The sequence below is a fragment of the Onthophagus taurus genome, chromosome 3 (assembly GCF_036711975.1).
Source record: "Onthophagus taurus isolate NC chromosome 3, IU_Otau_3.0, whole genome shotgun sequence".
NCBI lineage: Eukaryota > Metazoa > Arthropoda > Insecta > Coleoptera > Scarabaeidae > Onthophagus > Onthophagus taurus.
In genome coordinates this window covers 2057355-2081759 of record NC_091968.1, presented here as the reverse complement: position 1 = coordinate 2081759, position 24405 = coordinate 2057355, and the positions used below count along the sequence as shown (strand labels likewise).

General features: G+C 32.3%; 1 protein-coding gene across 2 annotated transcripts in view; it reads left to right on the top strand.

The window, feature by feature from the left end:
• The first annotated feature begins 216 nt into the window (after window positions 1-216).
• LOC111420072 (trace amine-associated receptor 8c) overlaps window positions 217-24405 on the top strand; it is a 62186-nt gene continuing 37997 nt past the window's right edge. For both annotated transcript variants that reach the window (XM_023052976.2, XM_023052975.2), the window contains exons 1-3: window positions 217-350; window positions 17216-17578; window positions 17635-17877. In XM_023052976.2, the coding sequence (XP_022908744.2) occupies window positions 17363-17578; window positions 17635-17877 (459 nt within the window). In that variant the 5' untranslated portion in view covers window positions 217-350; window positions 17216-17362. The remainder of the gene's footprint in view (window positions 351-17215; window positions 17579-17634; window positions 17878-24405) is intronic.

Here is a 24405-nt window from a genome sequence, read left to right as displayed (position 1 = left end):
ACGAACTTCAAATCCTAAAAAACTCCAAATCGAATTCTTTTTTTTGGTTCAAATTATTCGGGGAAAGAAAGAAAATGGAAAAATTAGGGAACAGCGTTTTATAAAATGTGATTTGTTTAGGGATCCTTTTTCAGAGCTCCCCACCCGAATTTCAATGCACACCCGTTTGACTACGGATATCCCACAGGACCCTTTCAGTAGTATCCCGGTTGTCGTCGCGCGCGTATCTAGTTCATCCCGATTCCGGGATAACCGAATGAGTCCGGTGGGAAATTTATTACCTTTATTGGAAAAAGTGGGCGGAAGTGTTTTATAGAAACAAAGAAAACTAAAAGGGGCTTTAAAATAAGGTTAGTACTTATGTCTCAATTTAAAAAAAGTTACAACAAAATTTATTTGGGTAATCAACAAAAAAAAGTTTTTTGTTTGAGGTTATGATTCACCTTTAAAATTTTTCGCTGCTACAAAACTATTCAAAGTAATCCTTGAATTATTTAAAAAACCCCCGAAGGCAGATGATTTAAAAATGCCTTCTAAGATGATGCACGTTGAATCCAACAACGTGGACGAAGAAAGCTGAGAGGAGACAGGTAAAGTTTTCTTTGGAAACGAGCGCTTTTCATAAATGTAAACATCGACGTTTATATTCGAAAACGTGGCCCGAGGGTGGATACTGGAAAATAAGAAGAGTTGGATTCCTCGAGTTTCCGATAGCTTTTACACCGTAATCAACCGCTAAAAGGAAAAGGATTACGCTTCAATTACAGCTCAAAGCAAAAATCGAAAATTAAAAAAAAAACAAATTAAACAATTAAAAACGAACAAAAATAATAACAAAAAGAAAACTAATTTTAGATAACCAAAAACTTTTGCAGAATTGAAAACTTTCCGTAGAAGAGATGATCTAAAACTTTCTCGGGACAAGTTTTCCGTCTTTTTCAAATTCAACTTTTGCCACAAACACAGAAAACAAGAAAAAAAGTTAGGGTTAAAATTAAATTAGAAAATGAACCTCAATGATATTAACTTAACACAACTTTATTGCAAAAACATTTAAATCAAAAACCATTAAAATAAAAAGAATAAAAAAATTGTGCTATTTTTATTTCAAATAAAGGAAAATAAATTGGGGGTGTAATAACAATAAAATTTTCGGCTCACTAAAAATTGTAAAAAACAACTCTCCATCCCTGTCTATTCATGTTTCCTTTCTTTTCTCGTTTCCTATTCCCGATAGATTATAGGTTATAGTACCACGAAAATGAGGGGTAGCAGAAATCGACGATAACTGAAAATCGTTTCGAAGGGAAACCTAGAGGCTATAGAGTATGTAGAGGGTGGACGTGGAAGGTTATACGGTGAAATCGCTTCTTGGTGACCAACGGCTAATATGTAATAAATTGAGTCGCACCGAGAACGGACCTCGCGCGTTCCGCATAATACAGAGATCGTATCTCCCTTTAGATTTATGTCCTGCTGCGATCTGCTTTGTGCATTGTTCCATACACCGGAAATACGATATTATTTTAGACCACTTTTTTATTTATGTGTAATAGCTTTAAACTTCATAAGCCGAAAGACTTTATTATCGCGGTTTATTAGTTTTAGAAACGATTTATGAATTGCTACTTTGATGTTGAGCAACTATTTATGTCATATTGACAGCCCATATTTGAACATACCAGAGAGGAAATTGGCGCCAATAAATTGAAGCCGCATCTGTGCTATCCCTATAGTAATATCTCTTTGTCGTCAATATAATATTAACTATCATAGAAACAAACTCATTATACAGGTGTTTTTGTAAGTTGTGGTATAATTTTAATCACAAATAATAGAGTTAAAATGATGACGATTCGTGTAAAATTTTTTGGTCTAAACCCATAAATGGCTAAGATATGGGCTTTCATCAGTTAGACATCAGAAAAAAGATGGAATTTCCTTGAAACTTGGTCATCACATGGGGGAAAAATTTCCTCCGTCATTAAGACCTTATACTTATTGTATCTCAGCTTTTTTGCCCTGTATACGGTGAATTTGGAAGGCAAGCTGGAGAGGGAGGAATGGTGATAAGAGAGAGAAAGATTCACGTGCTAGCATGGGAGTGAATGGGGTGAATGTAGCAAAGACAAAGATGATAAACTTCTGCAAAGGCGGGAGAAAGGCACAGGTACAGGTTCAGGAAGGAAAAGTGTAAACAAGGTGAGGTCTGGGGATGGGGTGAGAGAGTGTTTGGAAGGGACATCAGAAAGAGAAAGATTATGTTTGATGGGTTGGTGAGGAGTGCAATGATGTACGGGACGGAAGTTTGGGGATGGAAGAGGCAGGATATTCTGAAGGACGTGCAGAATCAGTACTGGAGGTGGGTTCTGGGTCTGGCGACGGAAACAGTGAGGGATGAAATGAGGGTGGAGGCGGGCAAAAGAGCACTAAATTATGAAGAAATGATAGATAGAAGACCACACTGCGCGATCCTGGGGGAGTGTTGGAAGGACGTTAAGATTAGATATGGTAACGGAGAGAGGAGGGACTATTACAAATGGACGGGTTATTCGGAGGCAGAGATAAATAACAGAAGAAGTGAAGAGGTGGTGATGTGGGTAAGCGATAGGGATAGGAACGTCCACAGACAGAAAAGAAGGGCGCAGATAAGAGAGAGAAGATACAATGGAAGATATGGGGACATAATGACGGAGGGGTTTCCAAAATACTTGTTGAAGGAAGGGAGTGAGGAAAGGAAGAGGCTGGTGGCCAAGGTTTATATATAAAAGGTTGTCTAGGTTCGTACGCAACCACAGTATGGTTGCGTACGAACCTATGCATTACGTCACATGTGGAAAATAATACCGCCAAGCAATTCAAATTAAACAAATGCATGGAGCACCATATGGCCATGAGGTTGCGTGCGCAATCCGTGATCGCTTACGTCACGAAACACTCCTGCTCTTGCCCCTCGCCCACAAACTAAAATCAAAGCATTGCAGCATAGGAACTTAGACAACCTTTAATATATAAACCTTGGCTAGTGGCCACATTCCGTTGTGGCAATGAGGAGAGAGCGAACAGGTACTGGGTGGACGATGTAGAGAGGTGGTGAGGGTTATACGGAGAGGATTGGGAAACGTTAGAACATACATTGTTAATAACATTATTAATATTACAATAGAAAAACGAAATTTACAGCATGTGTTGAAAATGCTGTCCACTGTTTTCTAAACAAACATAAAGACTCGCTGTAACTCTTCTACTGGTATATTATTAATTTCCTCTCGAATTGCTGCTTTTAAATGCTACAGATTCTGAACAAGTAGAAATCAAGCGGAGTTAGATCCACAAAGTATTCCGATAAATACTGTATGGTTTCCCTCGCCGTGTAGGGTGGTGCATTGTCTTGTTGGAAATATCCGTGCTGTAGCTCATCATGGTGGAGTTGTTCTATAAAATTGCTCATAATTTTTCGGTATCGTGCCCCGTTAATAGAATCATAGAAAAAGATTGGTCCAATAATTCGTTGTCTTGACATTGCGACCCATATGCCAACCTTTATGGGATGCAGAGCCGTTTCTACAAATTGATTTTAGTTTTCGGTGGCCCAGATTCTATAGTTTTGGGAATTGACATATCCCGATAAATGAAACCACGCTTCATCACTAAAAAAGTTCTATCCATCGATATCACATCAATGACAAAAAGTTACTGTCGTAATCAAGTGCTTGTAGTCAATGTACTATAGTGACTTTGTAAGCATGCATTTGAAGTTGTTTTGCAACAACTTTGTGACAGCTGGCAACACTAACAATAAGTCCTGTTAAAATTATAATATTATAGCGATGTAATTAGGTTTTAATTAAAACAAATTCTTCTCAAAACCTTCTCATTGATTTGTCAGCACTGCTGGCCATTAGCTCACGAATGTCTTCTACAACATCATCGATGATTTTAACATTCCTACCGAGGTGTTTGTTTGCAAATGCAATTTCGCTCTTCAAAACTAGTTACAACCACATGTTTCCTTCCTATGCTTAAAAGTGTCATAATCAACGTCAATGTCTGGAAAATGTTACAGCAAATATTATACAGGTCACATGGTTTACGATAATTAATTAACACAGTGTATGTAGGGAGGATGTAGCGAGTTGAGAAACGAGGTAAGGAATCGAAGGCAGATTCTGGAAGAGGGGGGAGAAGGCTGGGGATGGATGAGGGAGATGGTTGATAATAAAAACTCTTAGATATAAACTTATTGCATCTCGAATGTAGCAAAGACGAAGATGATGAAGTTCTACAAAGGAGGCAGCAGAAAGAGAGAGGAATGGAGATGGGGTATTCACATATCTCGGGTACAGGGTCAGGAAGGATAGCACGGACGCGCCGCATGTGAGGAAGATGGCTAAAAAGGCAAATAAGGTGAGGTCTGGGGATAGGGTGAGAGAGTGTTTGGAAGGGACATCAGAAAGAGAAGATTATGTTTGATGGGTTGGTGAGGAGTGCAATGATGTACGGGGCCGAAGTTTGGGGATGGAACAAGCAGGATATTCTGGAGGACGTGCAGAATCAGCACTGGAGCCTCTGGCTAGGGAAACAGTAAGGGATGCAATGAGGGTGGAGGCGGGCAAAAGAGCAGTTAAATATGAAGAAATGATAGATAGAAGACCACACCTTGGGGAGTGTTGGAGGGAAGTTAGGGAGGGGAAGATTAGATATGGTAAAGGAGAGAGGTTATTCGGAGGCAGAGATAAATAACAGAAGAAGTGAAGGGGTGGTGATGTGGGGGGAGGTAAGCGATAGGGATAGAAACGTCCAGAGACAGGAAAGAAGGGCGCAGATAAGAGAGAGAAGATACAATGAAAGATATGGGGACATAATGACGGAGGGGTTTCCAAAATACTTGACGAAGGAAGGAAGTGAGGAAAGGAAGCGGCTGATGGCCAGATTCCGTTGTGGCAATGAGGAGAGAGCGAACAGGTACTGGGCGGACGATGTAGAGAGGTGGTGAGGGCTATGCGGAGAGGATTTGGAAACGTTAGAACATACATTGTTAATAACATTATTAATATTACAATAGAAAAACGAAATTTACAGCATGTGTTGAAAATGCTGTCCACTGTTTTCTAAACAAACATAAAGACTCGCTGTAATTCTTCTACAGTTATATTATTTATTTCCTCTCGAATTGCTGCTTTTAAATGCTACAGATTCTGAACAAGTAGAAATCAAGCGGAGTTAGATCCACAAAGTACTCCGATAAATACTGGTTTAAATGGTTTCCCTCACCGTGTAGGGTGGTGCATTGTCTTGTTGGAAATATCCGTGCTGTAGCTCGTCGTGGTGGAGTTGTTCTATAAAATTGCTCAAAATTTTTCGGTATCGTGCCCCGTTAATAAAATCATAGAAAAAGATTGGTCCAATAATTCGTCGTCTTGACATTGCGACCCATATGCCAACCTTTATGGCATGCAGATCTGTTTCTACTAATTGATTTGGGTTCTCGGTGGCCCAGATTCTGTAGTTTTGGAAATTCTTGCTTCATCACTAAAAAAGTTCTCTCCATCTACAGTGTGTCCCCGGATAGGTGAAACGACTCTTATAAATTGTAAATTTTTTTCGATATTAATTGTCTTGGTTAAAGACTAATTTTGAACATATTTTCAAATTAAAAAAAACAAGTGAGTGTTGACACTGAAGCGAAAACTTCTTGTGTGTCAGGTAAAGTACCTTTTCTGTTTACAATATGGTAAAATATTACTAAGAAATTATATTCAAAATGAAAAGTTATGGCCATATGCAAATTTTCGGAATCATCGGCCTATTTTGATAAAACCCATTGTTTATTATTTTCGTCAGTAGTACTTTATTACGATTTTTTGTTTTGAGATTCAGATTATTCTGGAGAAATAAACAAACCGTTCTTAAAATGTTCACAAAAAATTATGTGTGTGTTCGCAAACAAAAGAAAACAGTTAATCATAGTTAACAGTTAATCAGTTTCATCAGAATTCTTTTTTCTTAGGGTGAATACTTGCTGTAAGAAATCTTTTGATTAAACGCCAACAAGTCCTACTTTTAATTCCAGTATTTGGAAAATTTTCACTAAATAAAGCAATAACCATATTTATCGGTTTTTCCCCGGTTCCTGAGTTCACTGAGAGAAAAAGTGACGTATATACAACGAATTTCTTCGTTGTAACAATGAAAATAACGATAAAATCAGTCCGATGAACAAGTACGTTGACACAATGAACAGTTTGCACAAAAGGATGAACTCGTTCATTGATTAATGTAAATTTATTGCATGAATGAATAGCGTACATTGGTTTTTTCAAATCACATTTTATTGAGCCAACAAAGTCGAACATTATAATTATGTGCAGGATTATTCTGCCAATGATACTACTTTATAGTATCGATTAAAAATGTTCGTTGCTGCAATAACACCATACAATGTAATCATGTACAGGTTTGTCTTTCTAACGATGCTAGTTCACAGTATCAATTAAAGCTGTTCATTGAGCCAATAACATCATACGTTCTTATAATGTACGTATTAATCTTGCTAATGAAGCTACTTCATAAAATATTCCTTTATCCAATAAATATTGTTCATCAACTACAAAAACATTATACGTTGGTGTTATAACACTGAATCACGTAAACTTTTTCCTCTAATGTTAACATTGTATTTAAAAAACACTTTAAGTTTACTAAATTACAGTTTGGCAGATTAACAATGACAGGAGAGCAATTTTGTTTTTCCATGGTAGTCTTTGTTAGAAATAAAATAGTTTGATATGGATTTTTTTAAAGTAGGCCGATCAGTCCGAAAATTTGCATACAGCCATAGTTTTTTATTCTGAACAAAACTTCTTAGTAACACTTTCACATACTGTAAACAGAAAAGGTACTTTACCTGCCACAAAAAAAAATTTTCTTTTACTACAAGGCTCACTTGTTTTTTAAAAATTAATCTCTCTTTTATAAGAGTCATTTCACCTATCCGGGGACACACTGTATATCACATCAATGACAAAAAATTACTCGTCTGTCGTAATCAAGTGCTTGTAATCGATGCACTATAGTGACTTTGTAAGGATGCATTTGAAGTTGTTTTGTAACAACTTTGTGACAGCTGGCAACACTAACAATAAGTCCTGTTAAAATTATAATATTATAGCGATGTAATTAGGTTTTAATTAAAACAAATTCTTCTCAAAACCTTCTCATTGATTTGTCAGCACTGCGGGCCATTAGCTCACGAATGTCTTCTACAACATCATCGATGATTTTAGCATTCTTACCGCCAGGTGTTTGTTTGCAAATGCAGTTTCGCTCTTCAAAACGAGTTACAACCACATTTTTCCTTCCTATGCTTAAAAGTGTCATAATCAACGTCAATGTCTGGAAAATGTTGCAGCCAATATTACACAGGTCGCGTGGTTTACGATAATTAATTAACACGATTAACACAGTGTATGTAGGGAGGATGTAGCGAGTTGAGAAACGAGGTAAGGAATCGAAGGCAAATTCTGGAAGAGGGAGAAGGCTGGGGATGGATGAGGGAGATGGTTGATAATAAAAACTCTTACATATAAACTTATTGCATCTCCTCTCTTTCATCTGAGCACGACGTTCCTGTTGTTCCACTTCTCTATCTCTACCCTCCAACTCCTTCCATAGTGTTGACCCTTCCCCCTTCTTTCTTTCTATTTCCTTTATTAAGTACCCTACTGTGATATAATATTTGCTTTTTTCTTGTTGCCCATAACCCTAATCTTAACCTTCCTCCAAAATCTTAGTCGCTCCTCTGCTCCAGCCCACCTTCGTACTTCATCGCTTTTCTACTGTTTCTAGGCTCATCTTCTCCAGCTTCAACTGCTCTCTCACTACATATTTTGGTGTCTCCCTGTTCAACTATCATTCCCAGCTCCTTATCTGCCTCATTATCTACCTGTCTCTCTAACTCTCTGACTAGTATGAACCCCATTTATCCGCTTGAAAGGTAAAATTTCCTGCGTTTTTGTTTCGATCCATATGTAGCCTTTATATACATCCCTAAACACGCTTCCTGCTTTTTTTTTTGGGGTTGGCATTTATTAACACGCATAACGAGGAAATAATTTGTTTTATGGTGGTGCGTGAGTATTTTTGAGGCGTTAGTCATAAATTTGTTTAAAAGTAATTAAAGCAGTTTTTAATACAGTTATGTATTTAAAATTTTATTTTATTTTTGATCAATTTATTTATGATTTCTAAAATTATTAATCTAAATAAATTCAGATACAGTACTGTATCACCCTGTGGTGATTTACATAAGAACCGACACAGAGCAGGGACATGTAGAAGACAATAAATTAAGAAGATTTAACGCAACTTATCTCTATACTAAGTTGTACCCCTATAGGCTTTCAAAGTTGGGTCTTAAATTTTTAAAACATTCAATAGCCTCGTAATACATTAAGCTAGAAAAACCAAATTTGGCATACATTATGAGTGTACCGAGGGTATTAATTATCGCCGTGCAGAATTATTGTTTCCAAGACGGCGTACCTCTCAAAACTGCACCATCCTCTCTCCACTGCCCCTGAAGCACATCTCCTATTAATGTTTCTGTGTCTACAAATCCAGTGGGGCAATACTTTTATCTCCTTGTAAAAAATTTTGCAGAACTACCACACATTTCACAATTTTATCAACAGTATCAGCATTTGCAACTATGGGTTTCTTTAAAATTCTCCATCGTGCTGTTAAAATTCCAAAGGCATTTTCAACTACTTTCCTACCTCTGGAAATTCTGTAGTTGAAGACATTTTTTTCAACCCCTAAATGTTGTCCTGGATATGGCCTCATAATGTTCTCATGTAGTGGAAATGCTTGATCTCCTACAAGAAAATGAGGCAAGACAACATTTGTTCTCGGTAATTCTTTTGGTAGTGGAAGGTTTAAATTTCCATTTAACAGTGCTGCTTCAAAAACACTTTCCCTAAATATAGCGCCATCATGATTGGAACCATAATTGTTTATAATTATAAAACGGACTTTCACTTTTTTTGGCGCTTGGATGTGAATGTGCTTGCCATCCACTGCACCACAACAATTTGGCAATTGCCATTTATTAAAAAAATCTGTCGCAATTGCAGTAAAAGTTTCCATGGTGGGCTCTAATAATACCAAAGGCTGTAATACTTTATAAATTGCTTCTGTAGTTTCTTTAATGATTGTACGGTAATTTTCCCAATTTTAAAGTTCCATGTCACTTCTTGCTGTGAACAACCCTCTGATAAGTGACTAACAAATATTTTGGTTTTTAAGAGAAGAATTTTATACATCAAAAATATTTATCACTTACTGCAAAGTAATCACTAATCGACGTGCAGGTGACAGAGGGTTTTTTTTAATCAAAGGGGCTACTAATCCAAGCAAGGACTTAAATTGTTGTATATTCATCCTGGTGTATTTAACAAATTGTTCATGATCTTCTTCTTTGCTTAATATATCCCTAATGAGAGTGGCATAATTTCCCTCACAATCCCGATTTCTATTCATAGGTCTCCTTCCAAAACGTCGCCTTTTTCTTTGCTTCTTTTCTTTCAGTTTAGCAACTAACATTGCGGCAGCGGATAAACAAATACCAACGGCACTTACTTTTGTAATAATCTTGTAAAAGCAAGTTATCTAGCACTCAATAATAGAACAAACTAGTAATATTCTGTTTTTTAATATGGAGACACTGTAATGTTAAATTAAATAATTGTCTGCATAAATCAATTTTTTTCTTAAAGCTAAATAAAATTCTTAAATTTAAATTTTTAAATTTAAATTTAAAGTTAAATTCTTTAGCCTAATCCATAATACTAAATTTCTTAAATTTAATTAGTCTTTTTTCTGTTTCTTCGAAAACAGGGATTTTATTACAGTAGGATAAACAACACAAACTATTGTATCTATGAATGAATTGGATACCGCTTCCAGAACAATGACAGTTATACACTTTAATATAATACATTATAATCTGTCTAACACAGTTGTTACCAAAAACAGTTACGAGTTTCGAAACAGTTCGAAGTGATTAAATTTTTTGAGGTTAAAATGGAACGTTTGAGGTTAGGTTATACCAAATTTTAAGTTTCCATGTTGATCAATTCATTTTATAAGCAGTTTTAAAGATCGCCAGTTTAATATGACGTTTCTTGAATATGAAAACGATAAAAATTAATTTCTCCATAACTGTTAGGAAATAAGTAATGAAATTTTTTGAGGTTAAGGAGAAACGTTTGAGGTGAGGTTATACCAAATTTTAAGTTTCCATGGTGATCAATTCATTTTATACACAGTTCTAAAAATCTCCAGTTTAATATGACGTTTCTTGAATATGAAAACGATAAAAACTAATTTCTCCATAACTGTTAGGAAATAAGTAATGAAATTTTTTGAGGTTAAAAAGAAACGTTTGAGGTTAGGTTATACCAAATTTTAAGTTTCCATGGTGGTTAGTTCTTTTTATACACACTTTTAAAAATCAGCAGTTTAATTTGACATTTCTTGAATGAGAATTTAACGAAAAAAATTAATTTCTCCAAAACTGTTAGGAATTAAGTAATGAAATTTTTTGAGATTAAGGAGAAACGTTTGAGGTTAGGTTATACCAAATTTTAAATTTTCATGGTGATCAATTCATTTTATACGCAGTTTTAAAAATCTCCAGTTTAATATGACGTTTCTTGAATATGAAATCAATAAAAATGAACTTCTCCATAACCGTTAGGAATTAAGCAATAAAATTTTTTGAGGTTAAGGAGGAACCTTTGAGGTTAGATTATACCAAATTTAAAATCTCCCTGGTGATCGATTCATTTTATACACAATTTTAAAAATCACCAGTTTAATATGACGTTTCTTGAATGTGAAGTTAACGAAAAAAATTAATTTCTCCAAAACTGTTAGGAATTAAGTAATGAAATTTTTTGAGATTAAAAAGAAACGTTTGAGGTTAGGTTATACCAAATTTTAAGTTTCCATGGTGGTTAGTTCTTTTTATACACACTTTTAAAAATCAGCAGTTTAATTTGACGTTTCTTGAATGAGAATTTAACGAAAAAAATTAATTTCTCCAAAACTGTTGGGAATTAACTAATGACATTTTTTGGGGATAAAAAGAAACGTTTGAGGTTAGGTTATACCATATTTTAAGTTTCCATGGTGATCAATTCATTTTGTACACAGTTTTAAAAATCATCAGTTTAATTTGACGTATCTTGAATGTGAAGTTAAAAAAAAATTAATTTCTCCAAAACTGTTAAGACTTAAGTAATGAAATGTTTTGAGGTTAAAAACAAACATTTGAGGTTAGGTTGTACCAAATTTTAAGGTTTCATGATGATCAATTCATTTTATACACAATTTTAAAAATCACCGGTTTAATATGACGTTTCTTAAATGTGAAGTTAACGAAAAAATTAATTTTTCCAAAACTATTAGGAATTACGTAATGAAATTTTTTGAGATTAAAAAGGAACGTTTGAGGTTAGGTTATACCAAATTTTATGTTTGCATGGTGATCGATTCTGTTTATATGCTTCTGTAAACAGCGGTTTAATTTAACGATTGTTAAAAGTGGAATAGAGTTGTTTTCTCCAAAACTGTTCTGAATTAAGTAATTAAACTTTTTGAGGTTATAAAGAAATGTTTCGGCTTAGGTTATACCGAATTTAAAGTTTCCCCGACAAACAGTTTTTGTAATAAACAATTTTTAAATCAGCTGATTTCATTTTGAACATAAAATTAAGATCATTTTCTTTTCTCCAAAACAGTTAGGAGTGAAGTATGAAACTTTTTGAGGTTATAAAGGAACGTTCGTGCTTTGGTTATACCAAATTTAAAGATTTCCGGCAGAACGATTTTTTTAATAAAAATGTTTAAGTTTGACATTGACGTTTGTTGAAAGCAAAATGTAGTATCTGGAAGGGTCTATACTTCTATACCCAACTGAACTAACATAAGGAAAGTGTAAATTAGTCTAAAGATCCAAGCAGATAATTAGCAGCAAAGAAAGGTAATTACAAATTGCGCAAAAGGAGTACCTTTTTGTTATTCTTAAGGGTGATGACGGAAGAGGATGACAGAAGATGGTCAACAACGAAGAATTATTAATAAAAGCTTTTCTTTCTATTTTATTACTTTCTGAGATGACGAGGATTATAATGCATTTCGAATTAGGTTGACCGAAAAGTTCTGCTTACTTCAATTTTTGCAAAACTCAATAGAAACTGATTTTTCACAAAAACAGGAAAGGACAAAAAACGAGGAATCCGATACACTTCAAATTAGATTGACCAACAATTCTGCTCAGCCGAATTTTTGCAAAAATGCCAAAAGAACTGATTTTATACAGAAATAGGAAAAAGGAAAAGTATTTTTTCCGTAACTACTCATTTATATAAGAATTTGTTTAGATTAATAATTTAGAAATCATAAATAAATTGATCAAAAATATTGCAAAAAGAAAATTAAATTTCAAATAAATACTTTGATACAACACGTAGTCGCGTTATTAATGAACTTATTATTTAATTACACAAATTTATAACCAACGCCTCAAAAATATGCACGCACCACCACAAATCAAATTATTTTCTCGTTGTGCGTGTTAATAAATGCCAACCCAAAACAAAAAAGAAAATACTGGAAGCGTGAATATAGATCCATAAAGGTTGAATATGGATCGAAACAAAACAAGGCTAAAACGTCCCTATGGAAAAACATTCCTTTTATATTTCCATTTTTTCCGGTGCGATCCATCATAAAATCAACCCCCAAACTAACCCAAAAAAAAAAGAATAAAAACATAAATTACGATGCACCCACTATGTATTTAATTTTAGAAACTTAGTAACTTTAAAGTTTAGAACTGTGCAAGTTGTTATTATTAGAAACGTTTAAGACACCGCGTATAAACATTAATTTCCCAAAGGGGTGTTTGTTTTTACAGTTAATTAGGCCATTAAACGGGTTAATTAGTAAGCGGTAATTACCAATTAAAGTTGAAAATCTATTAAAATTTATTCGTCAAAATGATGAAAATAAAAAGTATTCATATCGATCCTCAAAGTTTAAACAGAAAATGTTTGGCGAAAGCGTTTAAACCAAAAGCCACGTTCATTGTTTGAACGTGTTAGAGCATGTTTGGGGAGTTTAGACCGTTTTGATTTATGACATACGCCCCGAGTGAACACACACACATATGGAAGGACATAAAGATTGAGAGGGTTGAAACGCAAGTTGAGTTGGGAGTTTATAAAGCGCTGTCGAAAGTGTTCAATTTTTTTGATTTAAAAGAAGTTGAAATCGTTAGTATTTTTCTGAAACGTCGAGGCTAACGACGATGGTAAGGATGAAAAAAATTGTCGTGTGGTTTATCGTCTGGATGTAAAGTGAGTTACGAGTTGCGGGTTTAGTTCCCAAGTAAACAACTTTGAGTTTACCTTTAAAAGAAAAATCTTAAGGGTTATGATTATTATAGCAGAAACAAATTTTTATATTATTACTTTATATATCTTTATTATTTTCGATATTGTTTTATTTCTATTTTTTTTTAATTTTAATTTTAATGCGTGGGCAGATGCGAAAAATTCGATTTTCCACTTCCGTTTCCGGCGACTGAACGAATGTAAACGGGAGGCGACGGATAGTTCATTGCAGAAACCTTTTAATATAAATCACTGTTAGGTGATGAACAGAACATCTGGGTACCGTCGTCGCCGATGTTGGAGTTTTCCTCTTCGGAGGAATGAGAGAGAGAGGCGAGGTGCAAATCCTTGCTCATTGCGATAACCCAATAAGCGCGAACTTCCCTTCGTAGCCGTGTTCCTTCCAACCCCCCGTCAAGCCATTTCCAATCCACCCAACCCTTGACTTCATTACGAACTATTGGAATGAAAAATCTGTGTAAAAGTCACCACCATATTTCTTTTTTTATTAATTTTCTTCTAATTAATGTTACAATTATAAATTATTAATCCAATCTTGTATAATAAAAGACACTTTTCGAGGTTGTACTTTAAATCCACACCAAGAATTAAGTAAAAGGAGAATCTTTACGAGGATGTCAGGTGAGTGCATTTTGTTTACTGAAATTTAATAAAATCCTTCATATCCAAGCGAAACTCGTAACTGTTTTTGGTAACAACTGTGCTAGACAGATTATAATGTATTATATTAAAGTGTATAACTGTCATTGTTCTGGAAGCGGTATCCAATTCATTCATAGATCCAATAGTTTGTGTTGTTTATCCTACTGTAATACAATCCCTGTTTCCGAAGAAACAGAAAAAAGACTAATTAAATTTAAGAAATTTAGTATTATGGATTAGGCTAAAGAATTTAACTGTAAATTTAAATTTTTAAATTTAAATTTACTTAAAAATTTTCTTAATTTTATGTTCAAAATCAAATCAGCTGATTTAAAAAATGTTTATTAAAAAAACTGTTTGTCGGGGAAACTTTAAATTCGGTATAACCTAAGCACAAACATTTCTTTATAACCTCAAAAAGTTTAATTACTTAATTCAGAACAGTTTTGGAGAAAACTCTATTCCACTTTTAACAATCGTTAAATTAAACCGCTGTTTACAGAAGCATATAAACAAAATCGATCACCATGCAAACATAAAATTTGGTATAACCTAACCTCAAACGTTTCTTTTTAATCTCAAAAAATTTCATTACTTAATTCCTAACAGTTTTGGAGAAATTAATTTTTTTCGTTAACTTCACATTCAAGAAACGTCATATTAAACTGGTGATTTTTAAAATTGTGTATAAAATGAATCGATCACCAGGGAGATTTTAAATTTGGTATAACCTAACCTCAAACGTTCCTCCTTAACCTCAAAAAATTTCATTGCTTAATTCCTAACGGTTATGGAGAAATTCATTTTTATTGATTTCATATTCAAAAAACGTCATATTAAACTGGAGATTTTTAAAACTGTGTATAAAATGAATTGATCACCATGAAAATTTAAAATTTGGTATAACCTAACCTCAAACGTTCCTCCTTAACATCAAAAAATTTCATTGCTTAATTCCTAACGGTTATGGAGTAATTCATTTTTATTGATTTCATATTCAAGAAACGTCATGTTAAACTGGAGATTTTTAAAACTGTGTATAAAATGAATTCATCACCATGGAAGCTTAAAATTTGGTATAACCTAACCTTAATCATTCCATTTTAACCTCAAAAAATTTAATCACTTCATTCCTACGAGTTTTGGAGAAATTGATATTTTCTTTAACTTTACATTCAAGAAACGTCATATTAAACTGGTGATTTTTAAAACTGTGTATAAAATGAATTGATCACCATGGAAACTTAAAATTTGGTATAACCTAACCTCAAGCGTTCCTTTTTAACCTCAAAAAATTACATTACTTAATTCCTAACAGTTTTGGAGAAATTAATTTTTTTCGTTAACATCACATTCAAGAAACGTCATATTAAACTGGTGATTTTTAAAACAGTGTATAAAATGAATTGATCACCATGGAAACTTAAAATTTGGTATAACCTAACCTCAAATGTTCCTTTTTAACCTACAAAAATTTAATTACTTAATTCCTAACAGTTTTGGAGAAAGTAATTTTTTTTTAACTTCACATTCAAGAAATGTCACATTAAACTGGTGAGTTTTAAAATTGTGTATAAAATGAATTAACCACCATGGAAACTTAAAATTTGGTATAACCTAACCTCAAACGTTCCTTTTTAACCTCAAAAAATTACATTACTTAATTCCTAACAGTTTTGGAGAAATTAATTTTTTTCGTTAACTAACATCACATTCAAGAAACGTCATATTAATCTGGTGATTTTTAAAACTGCTTATAAAATGAATTGATCAACATAGAAACTTAAAATTTGGCATAACCTAACCTCAAACGTTCCTTTTTAACCTCAAAAAATTTCATTATTTAATTCCTAACAGTTATGAAGAAATTAATTTTTTTCGTTAACTTCACATTCAAGAAACATCATATTAATCTGGTGATTTTTAAAACTGTGTATAAAATGAATTGATCTCCGTGGAAACTTAAAATTTGGTATAATCTACCCTCAAACGTTCCTTTTTGACCTCGAAAAATTTACTTACTTAATTCCTAACAGTTTTGGAGAAATAAATTTTTTTCGTTAACTTCACATTAAAGAAACGTCAAATTAAATAGGTGATTTTCAAAAATCTATTATGTAATGAATCTATCACCAGAGAGACCTAAAATTTGGTACAATCTAACCTTACACGTTCTTTTACAATCTGGCAACGTCCCATTTCTTAATTCCCAATCAGTTTGCAGAAATCACAGACAACACAATAAGTTGTCGTCATTCGTCTTTCTTTACTTAAACAATAGTGTGACATATATTTCATTTAGGACGTGCTTTTATGTATATCCAAGGTTTTTAATATAAAATTGTGTTGTTTATATCTAATTTAGTAATCAATTAACGTTACATTAACCACGAACAATGTTTTGTTGAGTAAGATCTTAAATGGTCTTAAATGTCCTCGACCGTATTAAATTCAATGATGAGATATTCCCCGATAAGGATAGAATTTCCTCTTTGTTTATGGAAATTATAATTCGACCGATTTCACTCTAATCATGTACAAGTTTAGTGTTGCTCCTAGTCTAGAGTCTAGGAAGGGACGATTGCATTGGGATGGACGTCGGAGGCTTTAGGAGGGCTGCATAACATGACCTGATGGAATTCCTGCTATTTTGATTAGATTTAGAGATTAATCGCACCTGTTTCACTCAAGATTTCGACATTACTCTTTAACCATTACATTCATCTACGAGTAAATTTTGTTAAAATTAGTTAAGTCGATAAAACAAAGTGGTTTTGTAAATAGTATCAACTTTAAATTGTATTTAAGAAGATGGTTAACGTCGCGTTAAATATTTTCAATCATTTTGACAATATCCTCTCGAGTATTTCCCATTAAACCGACCAGAGATCGGTTTGATATAGGGTAGATTAATGCTCGATTCTCCCGAAGCGCTTTTGGCTTCGGTTTTATTTCTCCAAGACTCTTTGCCAAAGAGATCTCTTTCTTTTGGCACGAAACCCAACTACGTCAAGTATTAAATTTACTTTTATTACCGTCGCTTCTATTTCTCCATTTCTAGTCTTGTATTCACTCTTTTATCTTTGTTTCAGGGAACAACGATCGAAAATAGAACTACATTTTTAAAAAATAAATAAAAACTCGAACATGTTCGAGTTTAGATTAGAAATGAATCAAAAAATAATTTGGGTGTTATTATCGCAAAGAAGATAGCAATTAAACCCAAAATAATCAGCAAAATGCATCATAAAACTATGGTTTTGGTTGCACCATCATTACATAATATGAGCTGTTCCCATCCAAGATTCGATCCCGACGTTTGGAGATCGATGGATTTTTCAGGAAGTCTACAAGCTACAATCGTTTTAATTCTAACCGTTGGAGTACTAGCAGCGAATATGATGCTGATTTTAATAATAAATAGTAGGAAGTATTCTAAATATATTCATTCACAAGTAAGAAAATATCAAATAAAATTAAATTATATAAAAAGAAATTATTGTTGTTTTAGCCAAGATATTTGCTCACATCTTTGGCCAGTAACGATCTGGCGATGGGATTTTTCGTAACCCCCTTCGCGATAATACCATCATTTAGAAGGTGTTGGCCCTACGGAGAATTACTTTGTCAAATTCAAGCGTTACTTCGCGGCGCAATCAGCCAACAGAGTGCTGTTATATTAATTTGTATGGCTATGGATCGATATATGTGTATGTTACACCCAGCGAGGTATCACAAACATTCAAGTAAAAAGGTAAGATCATTACTTATTAAGGATATTAATAATGTCACCTAATTAACGTAATCTACTTTTCGATTTTCAAGGCAAGATAATAATATACACGTTTAAAGGGGTTAGGACGCGCGGGAAATTTGCGTAATTTCACGAGATCTAAAGCGCGATAATCTCCACATTAATTACCGAATAGTAGGGGAGCGGAGGTCGCTCACTAACGTTTAATATGGAACCCTTGTAAAGGGCCGAGAATAGTAATGGCTTTGTAATACATACCCAATTATACGGGATGACCTCCGACGTTAGGTAATTGTATACCAAGTCCGAAAGCCGCTCAAGTTAAGAACGGAGATTGAAAAATCTACGTTTTTTAATGATAAAAAAGATACAAAAAGACTTAAAAAACTTGTAACGTATATTTTTTGTGGTTATAATTAAATTTATTTAAGAAGATCTAGCTTTTAAAAATTGCGAGGCGATTTATTTGTTAGAATCCGAGGGGATTGGGGGAAATATTTTCTGTAGTGTGGTATATCTCTGGTATTTATGGAGTTATAAATCTAAAACCACGATCGGATTTGATAAATTTCACGACAGAAATAGTCTGGATATTGTGGGGGAAATACGAGAAACGACGATTTTTCACCATAACGTCAAAGAGAAATGATAAAGAACAAAAAGAAAATGAACTTCTAATAACGTGATTTTTAACCTTAACAAATAGTAAGGTTAGAATTGATCGTTATAAAGGTTATTTTTCATTTTATTTAGGCTAGATCATATTGTGAGATTTCAAACTTTATTTTGATGTACGAATCGTTTCTTAATTCCCATAAATACGAACTAAATGAATTTTTAAAATTTGGGTTTAAATTTGATATTTCTTCATTAGATTAAAAATCAACATATTATCCAATATCACAGTACTGGTATTGCAATACGCGATTTGCGTATTCAGATATATTCAGTGTGATATTGGTTACATACTTGCAATGATGACGTCGGGTACGATAATTAATTAACACACTGTATTTATAGCAATATATGAATGCAGTAACCATAGTTACGAAACCACTATGCACTTGCACTTTCCCACATAAAATGCAACATAGCTTAATAGTACAATATTAAAAATTACACCAAAAAGGTATACTAGAAAAAGCTTCTTTAGCTTGCTTTTATTTAAATACCGGGTGTCCCTCAAAAGTGGCTCACCCCCATATTTTTCTTTATTATTGGTAATATAAGAAAACCATTTGGAATGCATAGTTAGGGCGCTAAAACGGATTATTACGACATGAAATCATGCTTTTTGTACTTCCGGTTACACCGGATGTGAGTACTAATTTCGCTATTTTTTTAAATCTACAATTTTTTTTTCTTCAGTTCGGTAGACAGTATAATTTCACATAACTTTTACTTGAAAAAATTTTCACGATCGCTTATAATTTTTGAAAAAAAAAAAATTTTTCGTTATTTTTTAACGTTTTAGTACCTTCGGAAAATGTATTACAACTTTTGACGCATAGTAGCTAGGTTAATAGTACAAACTACGGTATGTCTCTCTTGACTTGCTATTCCTCGAGCAGTGATCACTGCTATACTTTAGTTAGTGGTTCTTTTTTAATAATGGTGTAAATTAACAGTTGTATTAAATTAGTTTTAAAAGAAAAACGCTATCCAACAATTAAATTTAATTCAATTGTAAGTTCAAAAATATAAATTATTCCTGCGGAGATATTTAGGTAATACAATTTCTAACTCGATTTATTTTCTAATACCTCACGAGACCATACTGGTGTATTATACAGCTCATTTTTGATTTTACCCCATAAAAAGAATCTAAAGGTGTGAGGTCAGGTGATCTGAGAGGTTTTAACCAAAATAAAATAAACAATCCAAATTATAATGTACAATGGACATTGTCAGTTACTATCAGCTACAGAACATTTAGTGTAAAAGAACAAAAAATAAAGAAAAAAATAAAACATCAAAAATAATTGAATTAAACTTAATTGTTTGATCGCGTTATTCTTTTAAAACTAATTTAATACAACTGTTAATTTACACCATTATTAAAAAAGAACCACTGACTAAAGCATAGCAGTGATCACTGCTCGAGAAATAGCAAATCAAGAGGGACATAACGTAGTTTATACTATTAACCTAGCTACTATGCGTCACTATGCGTCAAAAGTTGTAATACATTTTCCGAAGGTACTGAAACGTTATAAAATAACGAAAATAATTTTTTTTTCAAAAATTATAAGCTATCGTGAAAATTTTTTCAAGTAAAAGTTATGTGAAATTATACTATCAACCCAACTGAAGAAAAAAAAATTATAGATTTAAAAAAATAGCGAAATTAGTACTCACATCCGGTATAACCGGAAGTACAAAAAGAATGATTTCATGTCGTAATAATCCGTTTTAGCGACCTAACTATGCATTCCAAATGGTTTTCTTATATCACCAATAATAAAGAAAAATATGGGGGTGAACCACTTTTGAGGGACACCCGGTATACTGTAATGTTTTTCCAAATGGACCGCAAATAGTCCCTCTTCTTTTGAAAAGAATTATTTTAATGAAAACAACATTACTAAATTTTATAATAATTTGTTTTTTTATTAAATTGAAAAAAATTTAAATATTTAAACAGAATTGTCGAATTATCTCAGGGTTAAGGCAGGTTCTGGTAATACTGTCAAGACAAACATGTACACAACTTAAGGTGCAATCAAATTGAGATGTTGTCGACAAAATTAACAAAATATACTGATTATATAAATAAATATTCTAAATTAGTTGATTCGAAGTAATATTTATCAACTCAGATATGTATAACAACTCGTCAAATATTAAATTAATTAGGAAATTGTAATAGTAATCTCAAAAATTATATTGAATTTATCAAGAACTTCTCTTATTGAAGGTAAGAAAAGTTTTTTTCTTTAAAAAATGTATCAACAAAAACAATAAATTATAAAAAAAAAATAACTTAGCCAATTTGTTTCTATGGGAACCTTGGAGGTCAAACTCAGAATAATATTTTCTTCGTGACAGGTGATGGTTGGCTTCAGGATTGAGAACCAATTTTTCTCTTCACTAGTGATGATGGTTTCTACCAGAAACGGAACCAATTGCTTTACTTGATCAGGAGCGAATTTAATCGTTTCTTCGAAATTATTGAACAGGAACGGATATTCTTCTTTAATAGGAACAAGATGAATTGTTTTTTTTCAGAGTTAAACAGGAACGGATATATTTTTTTAAACTCGTTAACACGTTGATTTAAATAATTTTCAGCAGAGCAAAAAAAATGTGTGTGTCTTTTTAGACAACAGGAAGCACACTCTTTTTGTTGATAAATTCCGTTTTTCGGATGTTAAATTTCCAAATAACCTCTCCTGATTGGTTAAATTTATGGATTTGGAATTTGTGTCTTAGTTTTTTCAATGTAGCCAACTTTGACATTTGAAATGTCTCTAATTCAATTTGTCAAATTATTATTTAAATTTTTAAAATTATTTATAATTATGCGTGATATTTCGTAGTTTTGATGCTCTTTTAAAACAATTTTCAAATATCCATTCATTTTCTTCTGATCTCAACTATAAATTTTCCAATATGTTCAAATTAATTTTGTAAATTTTCATCCAAATTTCATTATTCCATACAAATATTAATTATTTTCTTTGTTAACCAAGTTAAGTTTATCGTTCTAAATAGGTATGATCCGGGTAGATAAAGATTTAAATAAATAATTTTCAAAAATTTAAATTGAGGTTATCTAATATCGAATCTTTAAAATTACTTCGCATCGACTTTACAAGTGATAGTTTAGGATTAGAACATTAAAGAACAATAAAATGTACCGAAATTCACTAGTGTATAGTATCTAACATTATTTTATAATTGTTTAAAAAAAACTCTTCTACGATCAATACGATAATCAAACAAGACTAAACTGCTGGTAATGGTTATTATTACAATATATCGAGACTAGTTCCCATTAGACCTATTACCTCCTTTAATAACTCACCTACCCAAAAACTTGTTAATTTTATGTTAAACATATTTAAGGATATTAACTTTGCTCCGAAGTACTCCATTGATAATTTCACCCAATTCATAGAAATGACTAAAGATTTAAAAATAAAAGACAAAATTCTTGTTTCCGTCGACGTCACTAACCTTTACTCAAATGTTCCAATTGACCAAACATTAGAAATAACGTCAAAAATATTTAACTCATTTTCAGATAATAAAACGATCGTCGAACATTTAAATTATATTTTAAAACACATAGTCACTCAAAATTATTGTACATTTAACAACGAATACTACTTTATCTCGGAAGGTTTACCTATGGGCATGCCTTTATCAGGTCTCCTAGCAGATATCTTTTTAGATTACATCGAACAAAACTATATTCTAAATAATATTAATCCTCACAAGAAAAATATTATTTTTTGCATTTGGGAAGAGAACAGAGAAAATTTGATGAGTTTTTTGAATTATTTGAATAAAGTTAATAAGAACCTTAAATTTACTATAGAAATTGAAGAAAATGATCAACTTAATTTTCTAGACTTAAATTTAACAAGAACAGATAAATATAAAATTGAGTACAACATTCATAGGAAACCATCGACCATCTCAACAACTATTCCCTATGATTCAGAACATCCTATGTCACAAAAACTTGCTAATTTTAGATTTTTAATAAATAGAATATTTAACTATCCACTCTCCAAACAGAATAGGATAAAAGAAATTGACTATGTGTTTGAGCTTGCATATAATAATAAATTCCCAAAACATATTATTAATAGATTATTTCATAAAATACAGCAACAAAGAGACCCACTTTATGTTAAAACTCTAAATAATTTGAAATATAAGCCCATTCCTTTCAATAATGTCACCTTTCAGGCAAAACATTTTTTCCAAATATAATCTTTCCTTGGCATTTTCGAATAATAACACGATTCTTCGATTTTTATCCAACTACCATATGAAGAACAAAGATATTTTCAAAGAATGTGGCATATATTCAATTGGTTGTTCTAATTGTAACTCAGTTTATATTGGGCAAACAGGGCGTAAATTGGAGACTCGTATACGAGAACACAAAACCAAAGATAATTCCAATGTATTCAAACATCACATTGAAACAGGCCACAAGATAGACTATAATAACACTAAACTTCTACATAAATGTGAAAAAGGTTATAGGCTAGATCTGCTCGAAATTTTGGAAATTAACAAACACAAAAATAACAATAACTGCGAATTATTAAATGATCAACTTCAATTGTATAATAAACCTATTTTTATGTCTCTGAGAGATCATAAAACAATTATATAACAAGTTTATTTGCTCGGGTAGTTCAATGCAGGTTTAAAACCCGCTCAAGTCTTTTTCCCAGTTCCTTTGTTCTCGTCTCACCGTCGACATCTTTTCGTTTTTCGTTTTTGACAAAAATTTTTAATATATTTTGATGTCGTATGTTATTTTACATTTTGAGTTATATTGTGAATGTTTTTATTGTGATTATTTATTTTTCAATTTTAACGTGTTCATACCTTCTAAAGAAGTTTTCTTCGAGATAATGTTTTTTCGTTTGAGTTTTTCGCTTTTCATGTATAAATCGCTTTGAAAATTTTGACTGTAAGTTTTTTAAACTGTTTTATTTTAATATTTTAATGTGTTTTTCGTTTTTTCGTCTTTGCTAGTTTCGACTGAAGATGAGGGTGTAACCTCGAAACTAGTCTCGATATATATTTAAATAAAAGCAAGCTAAAGAAGTTTTTTCTAGTATATCTTTTTGGTATAATTCTTAATATATTCCCAACTTGCAACATGGATAAAATTCTTAATAGTACAAGGTGGTTCAAATTCGATGTCCGAATAGGCTAACTCGGAACCTATAAGAGTTAGAAAAAAAGTAGCTTACATGTCATGATTTCGTTTTTCCAGAAACTGCTAATACCAAAAACCTCAAAGCGCTATCGTCTTTTGTTTTTCTCCTACAGGCCAAAATTGAAAATATAATAAAACCAACAAGTGCAATTATCTTGGTTATTATTATAGGTGGAGTATTATAACTAAGACATTATATGGACACTTTTTACAGAGAATTTCATGACGTAGCCAAAAAAAATGTTTCGGTTTTAGATTTTGAGATATCATGACAATTTTGGTTTTTTTAAATGGAAACTGATTATTCGTTTATTAAATTCATTATTTTTTTCTGATTACAAAAATATAGGGCTTGACGAGTCTATTTCTTATTGTTTTAGAATAAAGCAACAAATAAACTTTTTTTTGTGTCGTCAAAGAAATTAAATTTACAGTTTCCTGTAAATTATAACTAAAAATTAAAAAAAACACATTTCTGATATTTGAAACAAATACATTTGTTGAACTATTTAATTTATATTTGTTTTACACAAAAGTTGGAATAGATTGCATTATTTCACATTTTTTATTAATATTTAATATTATTATTAAATGACTTAATAAATTATTGATAGATG